The sequence below is a fragment of the Pocillopora damicornis genome, chromosome 13, assembly GCF_964200805.1.
Source record: "Pocillopora damicornis chromosome 13, jaPocDami1.2, whole genome shotgun sequence".
In the NCBI taxonomy this organism is placed as follows: domain Eukaryota; kingdom Metazoa; phylum Cnidaria; class Anthozoa; order Scleractinia; family Pocilloporidae; genus Pocillopora; species Pocillopora damicornis.
This window is the reverse complement of record NC_142682.1, coordinates 4,552,464-4,568,914: the sequence shown is the minus strand read 5'-3', so window position 1 is coordinate 4,568,914 and position 16,451 is coordinate 4,552,464. Positions and strand designations below refer to the sequence as shown.

The window sequence follows — 16,451 nt, the reverse complement described above, 5'->3', positions numbered from 1 at the left end:
GAGAATATTTTTCTTGAGCAAAGCTCGCCATGGGGACCGATGCCACGATTCTAATTTCGGTGTGACCTGTTCCATAGCTGGCTGAGGCCGAAACTGTGTGTCGAATAGAAATCTGGCAACACCATTTCCGGAGACTCGCTATTGGAAGCTCGCTATTGCTCCTATTCGGGAAAGCAAATCCGGTGTCACCTTGGACTTGATGGTTTTAATGAAACAAGGATCAAAACAACTCAACCTGGAAAATGAATAATGAAGATGTGAGATATCCAGGCTACTAAATTGACTTTAGGCCAGACTTGAGACCTGCCCCTGGAAAGTAAAGCGCATTACGGATACTACTTGACTTTGCCTTCTATAAGAGAGGTCTTGGGATCGAATCAAGTGTTTTCAAGGTTACTCTTAATCACGATATGATAAACTGTTTACAACCCGTTTACAATTTCTCGTCTTAATGTATCTCCATAACCTCATTTACACTAAGCAAACATGTTAGATTAGACCTCGTTTTGCTGAATGAAAATCAGAAACAAAGAACTGAAAATTGAATTTTTCCTTGTATTTCCGATCCGCTAAATTTGAAGTCGACAAACATCGGTTTAAAGCAGCTTCTATGAAGAAAACGAATTGAAACCTTGTGTAAAAAAACACCCTTAGAGCATATTTGTTCGAGCGTCTCAAATACGCAATAAGTGTGCAAAACTTTTCAAAGTACGTTTGCTGTCAGCCCATTTTACATCCATTGATAGATTTTGCTGGTTGTAATTAAAAAAGCCACGTGATTTCTCAGTAGGCAGTGAAAAGTTTGATCATTTTTACCGTTAGCAGTTAAGCCCCATACAGGATCCCTAAGAAGAAAGAATATTAACAAGCCCTATGCGTTAGTCAGTGATTTTGACCAAATAGTGAACAGGAAACTGAATAGGTGCTAAGGAGTGACTATTGGGTTATGACAACAACTTGGAAAATGATTAAAAACCATTTTTCAAGTTAGAAACCGTCCTGGACGAGCATTATTGGCTACAACATTTCCAGTATACACCATTACGAATAGATGAGACACAATCTCTTCATAAAAATAATAGCACATTTTATTACTTTACGAAGAAGGACAAACACAAACTATGGACTAGGAGATGCATAATTTGGTGATTTAGAGGCCTTAGTTTTAGAAACTAGAAGGGTAGCAAGAGATTATAAACAGTTCATATACTCTTCGTAGTAGTCATGACACTGAAAGGCTCCATAAGTTTTAACACGGGGCCGAGAAGATGGGTTTAATTAGAACGTTGGACAGGACATACATATGTAGAGACAGCCGGTTGAGTTTATTGCAAAACGTACAAAAAATGGATAAAACGAGCCAAAAACCTTTTATAAAGCAGGATATGCTTTCAATGGCAAGAGAAGCTGAAATGATGAAAAATATGCGTGAACACCTCACTGCAGTAACGTCATGGAGAAAAAACATAAAAGAAAAAGAAAAAGATCAAGAATTTATTAGCGTACAAAACAACCTATTTTTTTCCACGGACTTTAGTGGTTCTGTCATAAAATGTTTCCGTCATTTTTCTTTGTTTACAAATTCAACAGAAGAAAGATATCACTTACAGTAAGCCAATTCAAATATTTTAAGTCTAATTTATTTTTATTAAGAATTTACTATTTTATTTATTATTTATTATTTTATCTATTATTTATTTATTTATTATAAATTTACTAAGAATTCTACTTCTCTTTGCAGTTTCAACGGGGGATTCGTCATTCAACTGAGGTGTTAAATTTACAGCGCCAATGGAACGTTTGTCCTTTGTTAAATATCTTCCCTTACGGCGAATTGCCTTCGTTTTTGGCTTGTTGGTGTTATATACTATTACTTCAACTCTCTTCATAAACAACCCACCATTTCGTTTTATTGCAAAAACGAACGAAGCAAATAAAATCGCCGATTTCTGTCGTGAGTGGCTACGTCAGCATCGTGCGCGCTCGGACTGGCAGGCCATAATCAAACCGTGTTACGACAATATGGCCTGGGGAAAAGTGAAGGATGGCTGGGAAATAGCTAACAGAACCGACGCCTCAACAAGTGAGATAACATTTCAGGACATCAGGCCTGCTGGAGAGTACAGTAAGATTTTCATCCAATCAAAAACGACCGACAATAGAGCGAAAGTAATTGGTGGAGACACCTGGAGGGTCAACCTACGTGGCCCATCAAGCATTGCAGCGACTGTTTTTGATCACAATAATGGAACTTATGAAGCTTTGTTTCTTATTATGGAGCCTGGTATCTATCAACTGTTGATTCACCTTGACTATAGTCTGTGCGATGGATTCAGGGACCCTCCACCTGATTGGTTCATTAAGGGGAACGTTCATGGGAAATTTCAACCGAGAAATCTTCTAGGCCCCATGGTTGATTACTTGGCACAGCCCTTTCAGAGCGGAACACATCTCGAGATAGCCGTAGAAACAACAGATACGATCGTGTCATTAGCCGGTAAGTAACTTGACAGAAATAAAGGTGAACGCTTTGAAAATGAGTCGCTTCGAGCGCGTTGAGAATAAGTCTATTTTAAAACCAAACCAGAGTAATCTCAACAAGATGAACGCCAGTGAGAGCTTAATGTAAAAACACGAAAACAGCTTCAATTGCAAGAAAACGCGATTGAACAATTCACGATTGCTTTGAGCTTTAGTTAATTTATTGGTTTAAGAAAGTGATGCGAGTTTTCTGGATCATTTACGTCGCAAGGTAAAGCAAAAGCAATACAATCTCGGATTACTCTCGCCACTTATTTTAAAGCTATCGTATACAGCAAGCGGATGGTCTCAGCTATAGCTACGATTGGAAGAAATGTGTCAGAGAACTTGAAGCAAGAGTAGCTAATGCTGCGACATCAAGGGTAGTGCTGCTGGAATGAAGGTAGATCAAGGCATTTAAAACCGAAGAGGGGCTTGAAAATTAAGGAAAATTAAACCTCTCTCTATTTCAATAGAAAATATACTGCAGGTTTAAAATATGAGTAAGACAATAATAATAATACCGTAAATAATGATAACATTATGGATAATCATGACAATAATATGATAATAATAATGATGATAATAATAATAATAGTTAGTTTTTCACGAGGCAAATTATTTAAAAAGTAATATGAAAACAAAACGTTGTTGACGCTAGGTCATTATCACGGTATAATGGGGGAATATATTTTTGCCTTGTAAATAGCTCACTTGGAAACTTAAACGAACTCTATGGAAAAAATGATAGTAATGATTATAATAATAATAATAATCATCATATTCATATTTAAGAATTGTATCCTGTGCTCCTGGAATTCTCTCTAAATCCATTCTTGGTAGTACGCCTACTTTCTTAATTAACCTTTTCACTCCCGTGATCGAAATATTAATTCTCCTTACTGATTACCATATATTTCTTATCAGTAGGACGTCAGAATTAGGTGCTAAATTAAAAACCATTTCCTGGCTTATGTATTACTTTCTTTTCTGTACGTTTCTGGTGCAAAATAAATTGATACAATAGGTTGTTATAAAATCATAATTTGTTACTCCTGAGAGACTTGAGAGTACCAGACTTGAGAGGGTTTCTCTTTCGACCAGCTCATGAACAACTGAAATTTCAATTAATTTTCTCTTGAATCTCTCTTCCCTACAGACAAACTTCATTACCTTGAGTCGTGTTCTTCCACGTGCAATAACTTGTGGGATGGATTTGGTCGGTGGAAGAATGACAAATGGCGGCCATACCTCGAAGGTTAGAACTCACCTACCATAAGCTAATTGACATAGGATGAACAAGGGGAGAGGGGAGAGTAGAAAGGGGAGAGTTTCCATTCGAATAGAAATTAATAATAGCCTTAATGTTGATTACGATGGTAATAATGATAATGATAATGTCGATTAATAGCAATAACGATAACGAGTATTTAGCATTGGACATTCTACGAGGTGGCTCATCTTGTCCACTCTTTCCAGTTAGAATTAGAATTTGAAATGTTGGTTTTCCAGCATTTAATCTACTTTACCAGCATTGGGTTGTGATAGGGTTTAGAAGCAAGAATTAAATGAAGAATGTACTGTAAAAAGTGAAAATTACTTATATAACCCTCTTTTGGTAGGCATAGCACTAGTCTAGATTTGGATAGCTTTCCAGAAACAACATTACTAATTAAAGTTGTACCTGTAGTTTTAACCCCAACCCGAACTTGTTGTCAGTTGACTGTTGTTTGGTCAGGGGAGGGGTAAGTGTGTGATTGCTTCGATACTGACGTTGAGTCCACTTTTCCTTTGAACAGAATCATACGACTGGTCCTTACCAGAAAACTACAGCTCTTCTGGTACTTTCTGGGTGTACGGTGATTCATTAGGACTTATGCTGTTTAATTCAATCCGCTCTCGTGACCTGTGCACAAAGCTCTACTCCAACTGCAAAAACAGTTATAACTGGCTCTATCCAACCAGGAATGATAAACCAGTCAACAATACACGGGATAACCTCGACTTTCGTCCGGAGATAGTCTTAAATGCCATACGCAGCGTTCTTAATACGACAGACTTACAGCAACCATCCAGTGTACTGCTTTTAAACCTTGGACTTCATTATACCCGAAGCGTCAATTTCACAACCTTTCAGAAGGTCATTGGAGACGTAATAGACTTGTTGAAAGAGAAAACAATTGACTCACAAGGCAAAGAAGTTCTAAAGTTAAAAGCGAGGGTTATTTGGAAATCAACTACAGCCTTATGTAAGCATAAGCAAAGGAACCACAACCCAACAGATAAGAGATTCCTCACACCGCAGGTTTGTACCCTATGATAACAGATGACGTCGCCCCCTTAAATACGTTTGAAACCTTATTTAGACTCAAAAGTTGGGAGCGAGGCAACTATATTTCGGAGCGACGAAACTCCACTCGGGGCGACCGTGTAATGGGGTGACATCACCTACGTATCGATGCACATTGCAGGGCAACATCTGTGATGATAATCTTGAATTGGTAGAGGTACTTATCCTCGATTTCAACCATTTCATTCTATGTAAACTGTCACGAGCCACCTTATTTCTATCTGATTCTATTTTTCTTTCAGCGAGTTCTCCTGTTCAGCGCGTACGCCATCACAGCCATGTGTCAAGCGGGTTTCGATGTCATAGACGTGTATCCGATGACCCACTCGTATCCGGAGGGTACATTGGACAATGATATTGTTCACTATCCAAACAAAGTGTTTGATGCGGTGGTAACACTTGTAGAGAATTATAAAATAAACAACAATCAAAGGATAGAAACCGATGACCACGAGAGAAAAATAAGGCGATGTGCCAGCTGACCAAAACTAGGCCTTACAGAAGAAAATTTGGGGAAGGATGAATTAACTTGTTTCTAGGCCCGCTCTTGTCTGACGTGGCTGAGACATGTATTTTCTTTCGCAGTTTCTTTACTCGCTCCTTCCGAAAATGTTAGCTCCTTTCAAACGTATATATATAGAAAAGCATTTAGTCATTTTCTTTTATTTAATTAATGAGTGAACCCTGTGAGTTATATATGAAATGTAATGTATTGTAGAACTGCTTTTTAAAACTTTGGAATTGTACTTTTCTCGTCTTTCTTCATTCGTTATTTCAATAGGACATTGTAAGGCGCTGTTAAATATGTGTCAAGAACTTACTCAGTAAAATTTCTTACATCAACATTATTATCATCATTGTGGCAGTGTAAAACTTCTGGATGCGTAGATTCCAAGCACGATAGTTGGGCGGTGCAGGCTGTAGCCAACTCCGTGACGAAGCCATAAACTTGTATCGTTAAAAAAAAATATGCTAAAACTTTAATTGTTGAAAATATATAGATGTAGATCTAATAAGATTCTTGTTTATCATCGTGAAATAGGAACAAGTTCCATGTGTGACTGAGGCACTCAAAATTATCCTGATATTGTCATCATTATTAGTATTATTATCATTATTTTATAATCATTATTATTATTATCGTTATCATTATTCTTCTTATTATTATCATAATTAGTATCATTATTATTATTGTTATCATTATTATTATCATTACTGTTTTTATTGTCATAATTGTTATTATTATTATTATAATTTTTATTATTATCGTTATCACTATCACGAGTTTCCCCTACTTAGTTTTAATTTGACTGAGTGTTGCACAAGTCTGAAGTATTTGGTTATGTCCGAATTCCCTGCCTACAGTTCGACCAATCAATTTTTTTTATTAGCCGTACCTTTTCCATAATTTTCTTTTACAGTTTTTATATTTGCTTCCCGGATACCAGGAACTGCATATGGACTTGGTGGTAAGTTTAGGGACAGTTCTATGGTTGTAACAGTTATCAAGCTGCGCAATCCCCACAATAAAATCTAAGAAGGAAATTTAATGAGGGAAATATATATATATTTGTTTGAACTTATTATATCTGGAAGATCGGGAGTTGTCTGAACTGATGTTACTATTATCACTATTATGGCGATCATTTATCATAATATTGCTATTACTTGGCATTAATAGAAACTGACTGCCTGCCGAAACCTTGAAATTACAACTACAGAAGCTCTTGATAAATTGACTTACCTTCCCGTGCCGGTTAATGAAACGCTGCTACAAGGCAACTTCAACTGGTGGAACAAATTTTTGTTGACTTATCAAAATTTATCGCCATTATCACCCACTCTTTTATTTATATGCATGTATGGGAATGAAGAAGTTCTCCATGAGGTTAACTGTTAAATGTAAAACGGCAAAAAACTTGGCCGATAGACAGAAAAAATGACAAATTTTAACTGTTAGCTGTAAAAACAGCCAACTGTAATATTTTTCACTCTTACTGATATCTTTTTGCTTCTCATTGTTCCAGTTTCTTTTTTTAACACTTGATTACCAAATTTTCCAAACAAGTCTCCATACTAGAAGACATTTCTTCAGTCTAATGGTAACTTTTTCAACCAATGGAGGCTTCCTTTAAAAAAAAAAGAAAAAGAAAAAAAAAACTTTCACTTAGTTTTGGTAATTCGTGTTCTTTTCTTCCCTGGCAGAGTCATCGGCTTTATACAGCCCCTAAATCTTGTTTAGTTTCACATAATATCAGCAATGTTGGTGTTTTGCTAATTTGTGTGCCTTAAATGTTAGGTTGTTCGGTGCTTCCTAGTACAGTTTTTGCAAATTTATCCACCGACGCTGTCACAAGTCCCAACTATCCGTCAAACTATGAACATGATTTGGAATGCACATGGTCGATTCAAGTGGCAAGTGGTCTTGTTGGTCATATAGTAAAGGTGACATTTAACAACTGGCAGTTGGGACATTACTCTGGTGATGAATTGAGATTTTATGATGGTAGCAGTAATGCATCCAATATTCTCGGGTTCTATTGTGGAACAGTGCATCCTGAGGTTTTGTATTCAACTGGTCAACACTTGTATGTCAAGTTCTACACGGACCAGAGAAATACCGACAAAGGATTTGGCCTGAGTATTTCAGCTGTTGCAAAAGGTAACTTATTCACTATATTTTCTGGCTATTTTTCACCATCAAAATCTCCCTCCTGAGGCAAAGTTTTGCGAAGTGTAGATGGCATATAACAGCTTAACTGACCTCCCCCCCTTGAAGTTTGCACGAGCACTGTTTTTACAGTTTCTCTTAAATTTAAAAAGGGACACTAACAGAGTCTATTTTAGGCCATTCGAATTTGGGAATTCTCAATTTTTCCTTAGGACTAAAGAGCAAACAACTCACGTTGGAATTTCCTGGAGCTAATCGAGATGAATAGAATCGACACGGAACTATATGAGGATCACGTTTTTTTCTTCTTCATCTCAAGCAAAGGGAGAAGTTGGTTTCAAGGCACATTACGAAGCTTCAAACCTGAGTAAGTCTCTGTGGGTGTTCGTTTTACGAGCTAGTTAACAACAATGGCTATTCACAAAGGAGGTGGCTACTGAGAAATAACCACCGCTAGCCACCGACACCGAAGGGAATAGTTCTTTAAGTATATACTAAGACAATGAGATATCATAAAACAAAAAGATGATTTTAACTCATTTATTCCTGCAACAATCACCATATTTTCGGGCGCAAATCCTGCGTGAGTTGCTAGGAGGTAAATAGCAGTTTGATTAACTAATCAGAAAACACCTTCAATGCTATCCATTGTTTTAGTACATGCTGATGAATATTATGGGTTTTCCGCCGTAATCGCACAGTCGGCACATCATTTCAGCGGATTGAATTGTGAGAGTGCTTACAATGGTTTCACGGCCACTTACAAGGCAGAGGACAAAACAAATAAGTAGCTTAATCTTGTCTCTTAGTCAGTAATATCCTTTAGAAAGCTGAGGCTCTAACCTCAGAAGTCGCTTAGTTATAACAAGGTCAGAAAGAAATTTTTCTTTTGCTACAATACGAACGCCAAGTGAAGATCAAACAGTTTTTTTTTTCATTTGCTTGCTGGAACAATTAAGTTGTCAAAAATGTCTGGATCGTAAAAATTCAATCCTAGTTATCGCAGGAAGTTGCTTTTCAACACAATCTATTTCTTGTTATAATAAAGTTCGGATATAACGCGCGGTGTCATTGGTTGAAAGAGCGTGCTCTATGAGAGTATAGAGCATAGAGCTGAGCTAAAGCTGTCACGCCATCTGCCAAACTGTACTATGTTCGACCTTTTCCGGGACTTCCTTTTAGCTTTTTTCCGATAACTGATAGTGAAATTTCGGAACAAGCGAGCCGGCAAGTAGCAACAGAAGAACCAAATAAAGGTTTATAAACATACCAGGCGCCGTAATTTACGTTATTAAAACGTGAGTAGATACGAAAATCCCCAAAGGAAAAACAAAATAGACATTCGAGGTTTTAAAGATTGATTCACGCTCAGTTAGATTCACTCATATAGTATATAAAGTTCATAGTTCAAAAACAAAACAGAACAAAACAGAAATGATGAAAAATATAACCAAACTGGCATAACTGTTAAAATTCATTCTAATCATGACGATGTCTGAGCGAATATGATCATGCTGAAGTCCATCGCGGCTCGCTCATCATGGCGATCTCCGATCTACGTCTCGTGTTTCTCCCTACACTTCTTTCGTGCTCTAGCCGCTTCCTAAGTGCTTTATAACAGAACAGAGCACAGCCAAGGCTTCTCTATTTGTTAATTAATATGTATAGATATATCCAGAATGAGTAGTTTTTTCACAACTTAAGGGATTTCCTTATCTGTCACAGGGCTGTTATCTCAATTGCTTTGTTGGGAATTTTGCTCCTCCTCCAAATTCGGCATTTATTACAGCTGTCACTGTCAGCTTGGTCGTCTTAGTTGCCTGTTTTAATGTTCTGATATATATTCTTGTAAAACGCAGACAAGAGAGACCAAATCATAAAGCAGCTGCTGGTATTCCTATGTCCACATTTACTAGTTCAGTTTCCCGTTCCCCACAACCAGGTGTGAGACACCTTACCAACTCTACCTCAACAGCCGGTTGAACCTCCTTTCCGATTAGCATCATATTCTAACCAACACCCTCCAGTTGGTTATGCTGCCGCACCCTTTGATAACTATCCACCACCCCCAGAGTACCCATATCAACCGGAATCACCACCACTCTACCCTGGAGAGGAAGCAGTTCCACAGTATCCACCTCCAGGACAGTCGTATCCATGGCAACAGTATGAATCGTGTGCACCATCATGAGTTCATAAAATTGTTTTTTTTTTAGAAACAGTTGGAGAACTCTTCGCATAGAAATGGAAGATTAAGGCTGAAGAATTTGAATAAATACCTTGGGTAAAACGAGCGCTTGAGTTGATTCCTCGGGAAAAAAAATTATGAAAAAATTTTCTTCGGACTTTCTCTAAATGTTACCCACCAAACTCTGCTTCGAAAAATACAGTAAAAAAAAAAACAGTAAAAGGTAAGTCACCATGCCTATTTAACTGGCCTTTGACTCCCACGGGTGACCAAGACAGAAATTTTGTTAAGAACACTATTATAATGTCAAGCAGAAAAAATACGAGAATAAAGAAAAACATACATTAGGAGATTATTAGTTGTTATTATTAGTCCAATACCACATTCTCAAAACTAATATCACAATAGTTGTATGGAAGACAGTGAGGAGAATTACTAGTGAGATCTTGGGCCAAACTTATCCCAGTTACGCCTGTACTCGCGCTGATCACTTGCCTCATTTCATCGGTTCACGGCACATTCAGCGGTAGCTGTAGGCAAGGGTTTTTTTTTTTTTTTTTAAAGAAACAGTTGTTAAAAAAACTCGATAGGTAGAAAGTCTCAAGCGTATGGAGAAACTTGATACATAATTTTAGGAAACATCACGCAATTTCAATGTAATTGCCTTCCCTATAATTTATGGGCGACCGCTGGCACAATAATAACATGCAACAAAATCCTGCAAATGAATGACTTGACACAGTGAAGTCTCCATTCGTCGAATCTCGGCAAAGCAATGAGTATTCTAGGTAAGTCGAGTATACATTCGGTCAAGCCTTTTGGTATATTTCCTACGATGGACAGTGAGTGCGTTCGGCAGCTGTTGTTTCGTGCGGTGTGCCAAATTAAATATGCTTTCCAAGGCTCCATAATCGTATGGCTTCTCCTTCATTCAACATTAGCCGATTTGAATGTAAAAATTGTGAAAAAAAAACCTTTGAATAAAAGCACCCATGAGTGCGCACCTTTGTTAAGGTGAGCCGAACAGTAACATGGCTTACCAGTAGAAAGGGAAAAAATAAGTCGACATTGACATTATTAAATGTAATAAAAAACGAAGAAACCGTCGTGAACAAAAACATTATTTAACGTGAAAAACGACGTGTATGAACGGGAATCAAGACGATCCTTAAATCCCATTGCTGTGAAAAAATCGAACATCGAAGCGACGTAAAAATTTGGCTAATTATAGGCAACATGCCCTGAATGAAATGCTGTCAACAGATTTGCCACATCTATAATTTATTCCAAAGTGATTGAGACATGTCTTGAGAAATATGCATATAAGTTTCTTGCACGCAACCGCTTGGTTCAGTTTTGTCTGAATTAGAAATTCTGTCTTAAAAATAAAACAAATCTGAATTGGTTTACAAATCAAGCTAATAAACGTGGTATTCAAACGTGTGACATTTTGTTATCCGAGGTCCTTCAAAATTCCGTACATTGGGGTCACTAAATTTTGTCTTTCGCTTCCCGTCTGTCATCTCAAGTTACCCCTAAAATTTCCATCGTTATCCTACAGCGTTAGTATTTCCTTAACTTGAGAATCTTATTTACCTGTAAGATGAAATAAGGTAGTAATTGCAGTTGTTCATTTTTCTGCTGCGACTTTCTGTTTTCAACTCATTGACATGGTAGTTGTTTAATTACACAAAGAAAGTAGTTTCGTGATTGAACATTTTCGATGAAATGATCGATAAGACACCGTTAAGACATCAATCACGAGATTTCGATTCCCTCAAATAGGCCATATGCCCATGAACCCTCAAGAAAAAGAGAGTAACTGAAAATGTAATCGTTTGTCTCGCGATGAAGTTACTTCTGACTATGCATCGCAACGTTTCGACTGCTTACGGCGAGTCTCACTTAGGCGATATGGTCGACTGCAGGTAAACGTTACCTTAAAAACAATTCTGCTCAGCTGTGATTGGCTGGAATTCCAAAGCTTCTATATCGACTGAGTAAGACTCGCGTCTTGCAGCGCTAGTCATGACGACCAGCGGACAGACTACCTAATATATTATCTATTGTTATTTTATCATATTATTATTTTTTTACTCTTGTACTACTACTGTGCATGACCTGAAATTTGACCCTCACGATATTTTTGGGTTTCTGTTTTTATTGCAGTTTATGTTTCATTGACGCTTTCCTTGTTCTCATTGGGTTCGTTTGCAAAGAACAACAGTAAGTTGGAACATTTATTTCTGATAATCAGCATCAATTTTATAAACAGGGAAAGAGCTAAACAACTAATCCAAGACAAATCTTTCCGGAAATAATCGTTCCACCTTATAGCTGCTAAGTACAGAAATCCTTGAACAAGTATAGCCAGGAAAGTGTCACACAAGCAAACCTTGCTTTTTGAAGCAAAGAGTGCAATGAAATTGTTTTCAGTCGAACACCCGAAATTAAGTTATTCTGCAAGTAGCTCATTAAAAAGTTGAAAGATTATTTTCTTCAATAAATGGTAGAGACAGACTCGGAGGAAAAGAGCTTCAATAGGAGTTAGACCAGCGAGTTCCAATCAGTACTTCGAAAGCTCAACCAGTGAGCTTTTGGAGACTCGTAGCAAACGAAGCCGTTTAACCATGTTCATGGTGACAAACTTCCTGCAAACTGCAAGGATAGGAATATCGATGTGTAATACTACTGCGCAATGGTGATATTAAAAAGTTTATAATCAACCTTTTTTCCAGGTTGTTCCATTGTTCCGCAAAGAATCACTGCCTCCAGATGGCACAACACGACTATCACGAGTCCGAACTATCCTATAAATTACACTAATAACTTGGAATGTAATTGGTTAATTGAAGTTGCCAGTGATCTCCCATCCGTTGGTTTTATATTGAAGGTGACATTCAATAGCCTTCATTTAGTACAAGGCAGATATCTTGTTTGTGAAGACAAACTTGAGTTCTATGATGGTAACACCACTAGTCTGTCTAATCTTCTTGGATCATATTGTGGAGAAGTACCTCCCGAGGTTGTTTATTCTACTGGACAGCTCTTGTACGTCAAGTTCCAGTCAGATGGACGTTATTCCGACAGGGGATTCAGTTTCAATGTTTCGGCTGTTTTGGAAGGTATGTCAATAGTTACTCGTTTTGTTTATTGTAGTGCACCTAGACTTCCCTTTATGTCCATACATACGGGAAAAAAGGAGTGAAAACTGAAAAAAGGAAGGAAAAGAGAAAAACGAAAGAAAGAGAGAAAAGAAAAGAGGAAAAAGAAAAGGAGAAAGGAAAAAGAAGAAAAGTAATTAAAAGCACATTAAAGAAGAGTAAAGGAAAGTAAAGTAAATTATAGAAAAGTAAAGGGAAGGAAGGGAAAGGAAAGGAAAGAATGGGAAGGAAAAGAAAAGAAATGTAACAAACTTATATATAAGCTGCCGCCGCCAGGTTAGTTCAGGTTGTAGAGCACCACAATACCTTGCGGGAGGTTGAGGTTTACGTGCTGCCTTTGCTATGAAATCTGCGATCGGCCAGACGTTCCAGTCCTATCGAATAACGAAAATAAACCGTAGGTGTCGTCCCCTGCATTTTCTCTGTACTGGTTGGCTAAGGACGTTAAAGAACCCACGCACTTCACGCAAAGTTAAGTTATAAAGCGCATTAAAGCTTGTTCGCATGGAAAATGTGCTCTAAAAATGCGTCATTATCATTTGTAATTAACTTATACGATAGATTTTAAACTGGAGTGCGAGGTTCATCGACGGTTCAGTACTACATTTTATCCCTGGAATGGTAATTAATGTCTGTGTCGTCTCTATTCCATTTAGAGGAAGCTGCTGGTATTTGTCGTAGGACAGACAGACGAGATAAAGTCCTTGAGCTTGGTGGGTCATCTGGTACATTCTTTACCCCAGATTACCCTGTTCTTTACCCAATGGGTGTCCAGTGCACTTGGGTAATCTCCGTTCCTGCTGGACGGAGAGTGAAGTTGGCATTTGAAGACTTTAACCTAGGATTAAAAGTTGATGTTATTTGCGAAAATAGGGATTCAACAGATTATGTGCGTATACGAGATGGGCGAATGGAAGATAGCAAAGAGCTTGCTCTGTTTTGTGGATGGCACCAGCCGATTTTGGGAAATATATACGATGTTTATTCCACAGGAAATTATATGCGGGTCACGTTTGCCGCCTTAAGACTCAGTCAGTTAAGTCGACTTGCCTCGAAAGGCTTCAAGGCCCGTTACCAATCTGTAGACGCCTGTAAGTAATTTGTCGCTTATGTCAAGATGAGAAGATCAATGTCAGTATCTGAGCAACTGCACACTTACCCCTCCCCTAACCCAACATTTACCCATACTTGTAATCGTTTATTTTTTCGGTGGGTTATGGGAGGGGTAGGTACGCATTTATTCGGATACTGACATTGATCCAAATGAGCGTGATTTCCGACTAAAAGGCAGCTCTATTACAGCAGTATATTCGTTATAAGAAATAGATAAACAATAGTAAATCTATATTTGTGTGTGAAACCAACCCTTCCTTTTTGTAAGTTTCACGGCCCATAACAGTAACGATAACGGTAACGATAACAGTAACGATACCGGTCACGATAGTGCAGATAATAAACGCAGAAAATGAAGAAGGTAACGGTTTCAGTTGCCACAGTTACTGAAAAAACCTTAAAACGATAATAAATTAACTCATTGTTTATCCCTTTTTCATAGCTCCTGATGCTTACTCTAAAGAACTATGTTATCGTGGAAACGTTAACAATAACAACCTTAAATTAACTGGTTCAAATGGAACTCTTAGAAGTCCAGAGAAGAATTCAGCTTACCCCCCAGATATGAGCTGCGATTGGCTAATCACTGTGCGAGATGGAAAAGTTGTGAAACTCAGCTTTGACATGTTTGAATTGCAACCCAGCTTTGGCCAGCCATGCACTAAAGATTATGTAGAAATCCTTGATGGAAAGGACAGGAGCAGCGCGAGCAAAGGAAGATTCTGTGGTAAAGAAAAACCAGAGGACATTCAGTCAAGCGAACGGTACATGAGGGTCATATTCAGATCAGACGCGTCAGCTGCGTATTACAAAGGTTTTAAGGCCACGTTCAGAGAAACTTCCAGAGGTACGTTTAACTGACTTTCGGGGCTGGATATTTTTTATTCAGCAGTGCCGAGGAGGGGAATTGGAGGATTTCGGTTGCGTTGCCTTATAATTTACCGGTCCATTCCCCCCCCCCACCCCACCCCCCTTTATGGTCTGTAGCATTCTTATAAATACCCCCTTCATTGGTAGCCAATTTTTCTAAGCCTTCCCTTTATACTCTCTTCGCGACGACTGATCCCCCTTCCATTATCCCTGAAAACTATTTTAACTATGTGATCCCCCCAAATCCGTCGATGCCCCCCTTCCCTAGGTATTAAATAATGACAGGTTTCTTAGGTGAAATTCTTACTGGGCTGTAAACTAGATTAAAAGTAGACGACGTATCTCTTGGAATGAGCTCAGCTAAATACCTGTTCTCTTGATTTCTCTCTTTAGGTTCATCGACGTCCAAGGCTATCGCCTGCACAGTTGGTGCAATTGTTCTTGCTGCTGTGATAATTTTCTGAGTGCTGTGTATCTGGAAGAGTAACAAAAATGAAAAGACAATGCGAGAGTTCAAAGTCAAAAGTTACTGCTTAAGTCACCCCTCCCTTACAGTCAGGATTACTCGGTTAACACCCCCCTTCATTACAGAGACCATCCATAGATTTTGCTCCAGCTCCGTCAAATGATTATCGGCTTGTCTCAGTGTACCAAAATCTGATACAAAACTACCACCTAACCTTGGAGAAAGGAAGCTCCACCGTAACCCCTCACAGGAAAACTGTAACTGTGCCGGGCAGAGAAAAAGAATTTGCAGCGTCAATCACACACTTTATTACAGTCCATAAGTTGTGTAATAGTGTATGATGATGCAACCTATTTCCACGTGAATTTAAATTTTAACTGTTCAGATACTGTATAAATATTTAGTCAGAACGTCAGCATCTTTCCATGATATTTAACCAGAAATACTTACCAGAAATTAAAGCAATGCCTCCATTAACTGAGGCCCTTAATTGAGAGTTGTAACTCGAAAAGGAGTAAACGTGATGAATAATTGAAGAAATGTAAAATGGTTTCCGTGTTTACATAGCCTGATGTAAACACGCGGGAGGTTGGGAGAACACGAGATAAGCGTAGGAAACCAGGACGCGAAGCGGAGTGGTTTCCAGCTTAATTGTTGTTATTCAGTTGCACAGGAGGGGAAAATGTGGAAATTTTAAATTTCGTGGTATTATATTGTACTGAGATTATTCCGGCATAGAGGGCTATTTGGCCTTTTGTTTGACTAGCCCTTTACTATATCCTACTTCTTAGATGCAAAAAAATTGCTGTATCAAGAAATTTTATACTTATCAAAGTTCCTTTGAGCTTGAATACCAAATAAAGGATTGCATTTTGCATACTAGCGAAATTTATAGCGAAAACTTTTCAATATTTTGAGTAACTTTCAGGCATTATTTTATTTGTGACCATTCTTCTGTGCATCAGAAATTTCAAGGGTCTCCAGCGCCTATCAGAGGTATGGTAGTTATGACGAGAGAGATCAGAGCGATGAAGGCTTGTTGGAGCGGAGAATGAAGCCCATCCTCTGTCAAGCTTTAATGAAAATCGTATACGACAAACAATGAATCG

At 38.2% G+C, this 16,451-nt stretch overlaps 2 protein-coding genes across 2 annotated transcripts; both read left to right on the top strand.

Moving 5' to 3' along the window:
* Positions 1-252: 252 nt before the first annotated feature.
* On the top strand, positions 253-5,711 carry LOC113667399 (uncharacterized). The gene is made up of 5 exons (XM_027183214.2): positions 253-392; positions 1,742-2,497; positions 3,680-3,778; positions 4,320-4,825; positions 5,113-5,711. The coding sequence occupies exons 2-5, from the start codon at positions 1,792-1,794 to the stop codon at positions 5,350-5,352; spliced, it is 1,551 nt and encodes a 516-aa protein (XP_027039015.2). The 5' UTR covers positions 253-392; positions 1,742-1,791; the 3' UTR covers positions 5,353-5,711.
* Positions 5,712-10,284: 4,573 nt separating this feature from the next.
* Positions 10,285-16,230, top strand: LOC113667400 (tolloid-like protein 1). The gene is made up of 6 exons (XM_089192144.1): positions 10,285-10,517; positions 11,899-11,955; positions 12,468-12,854; positions 13,550-13,984; positions 14,449-14,853; positions 15,270-16,230. The coding sequence occupies exons 1-6, from the start codon at positions 10,505-10,507 to the stop codon at positions 15,338-15,340; spliced, it is 1,368 nt and encodes a 455-aa protein (XP_089048270.1). The 5' UTR covers positions 10,285-10,504; the 3' UTR covers positions 15,341-16,230.
* Positions 16,231-16,451: the final 221 nt, after the last annotated feature.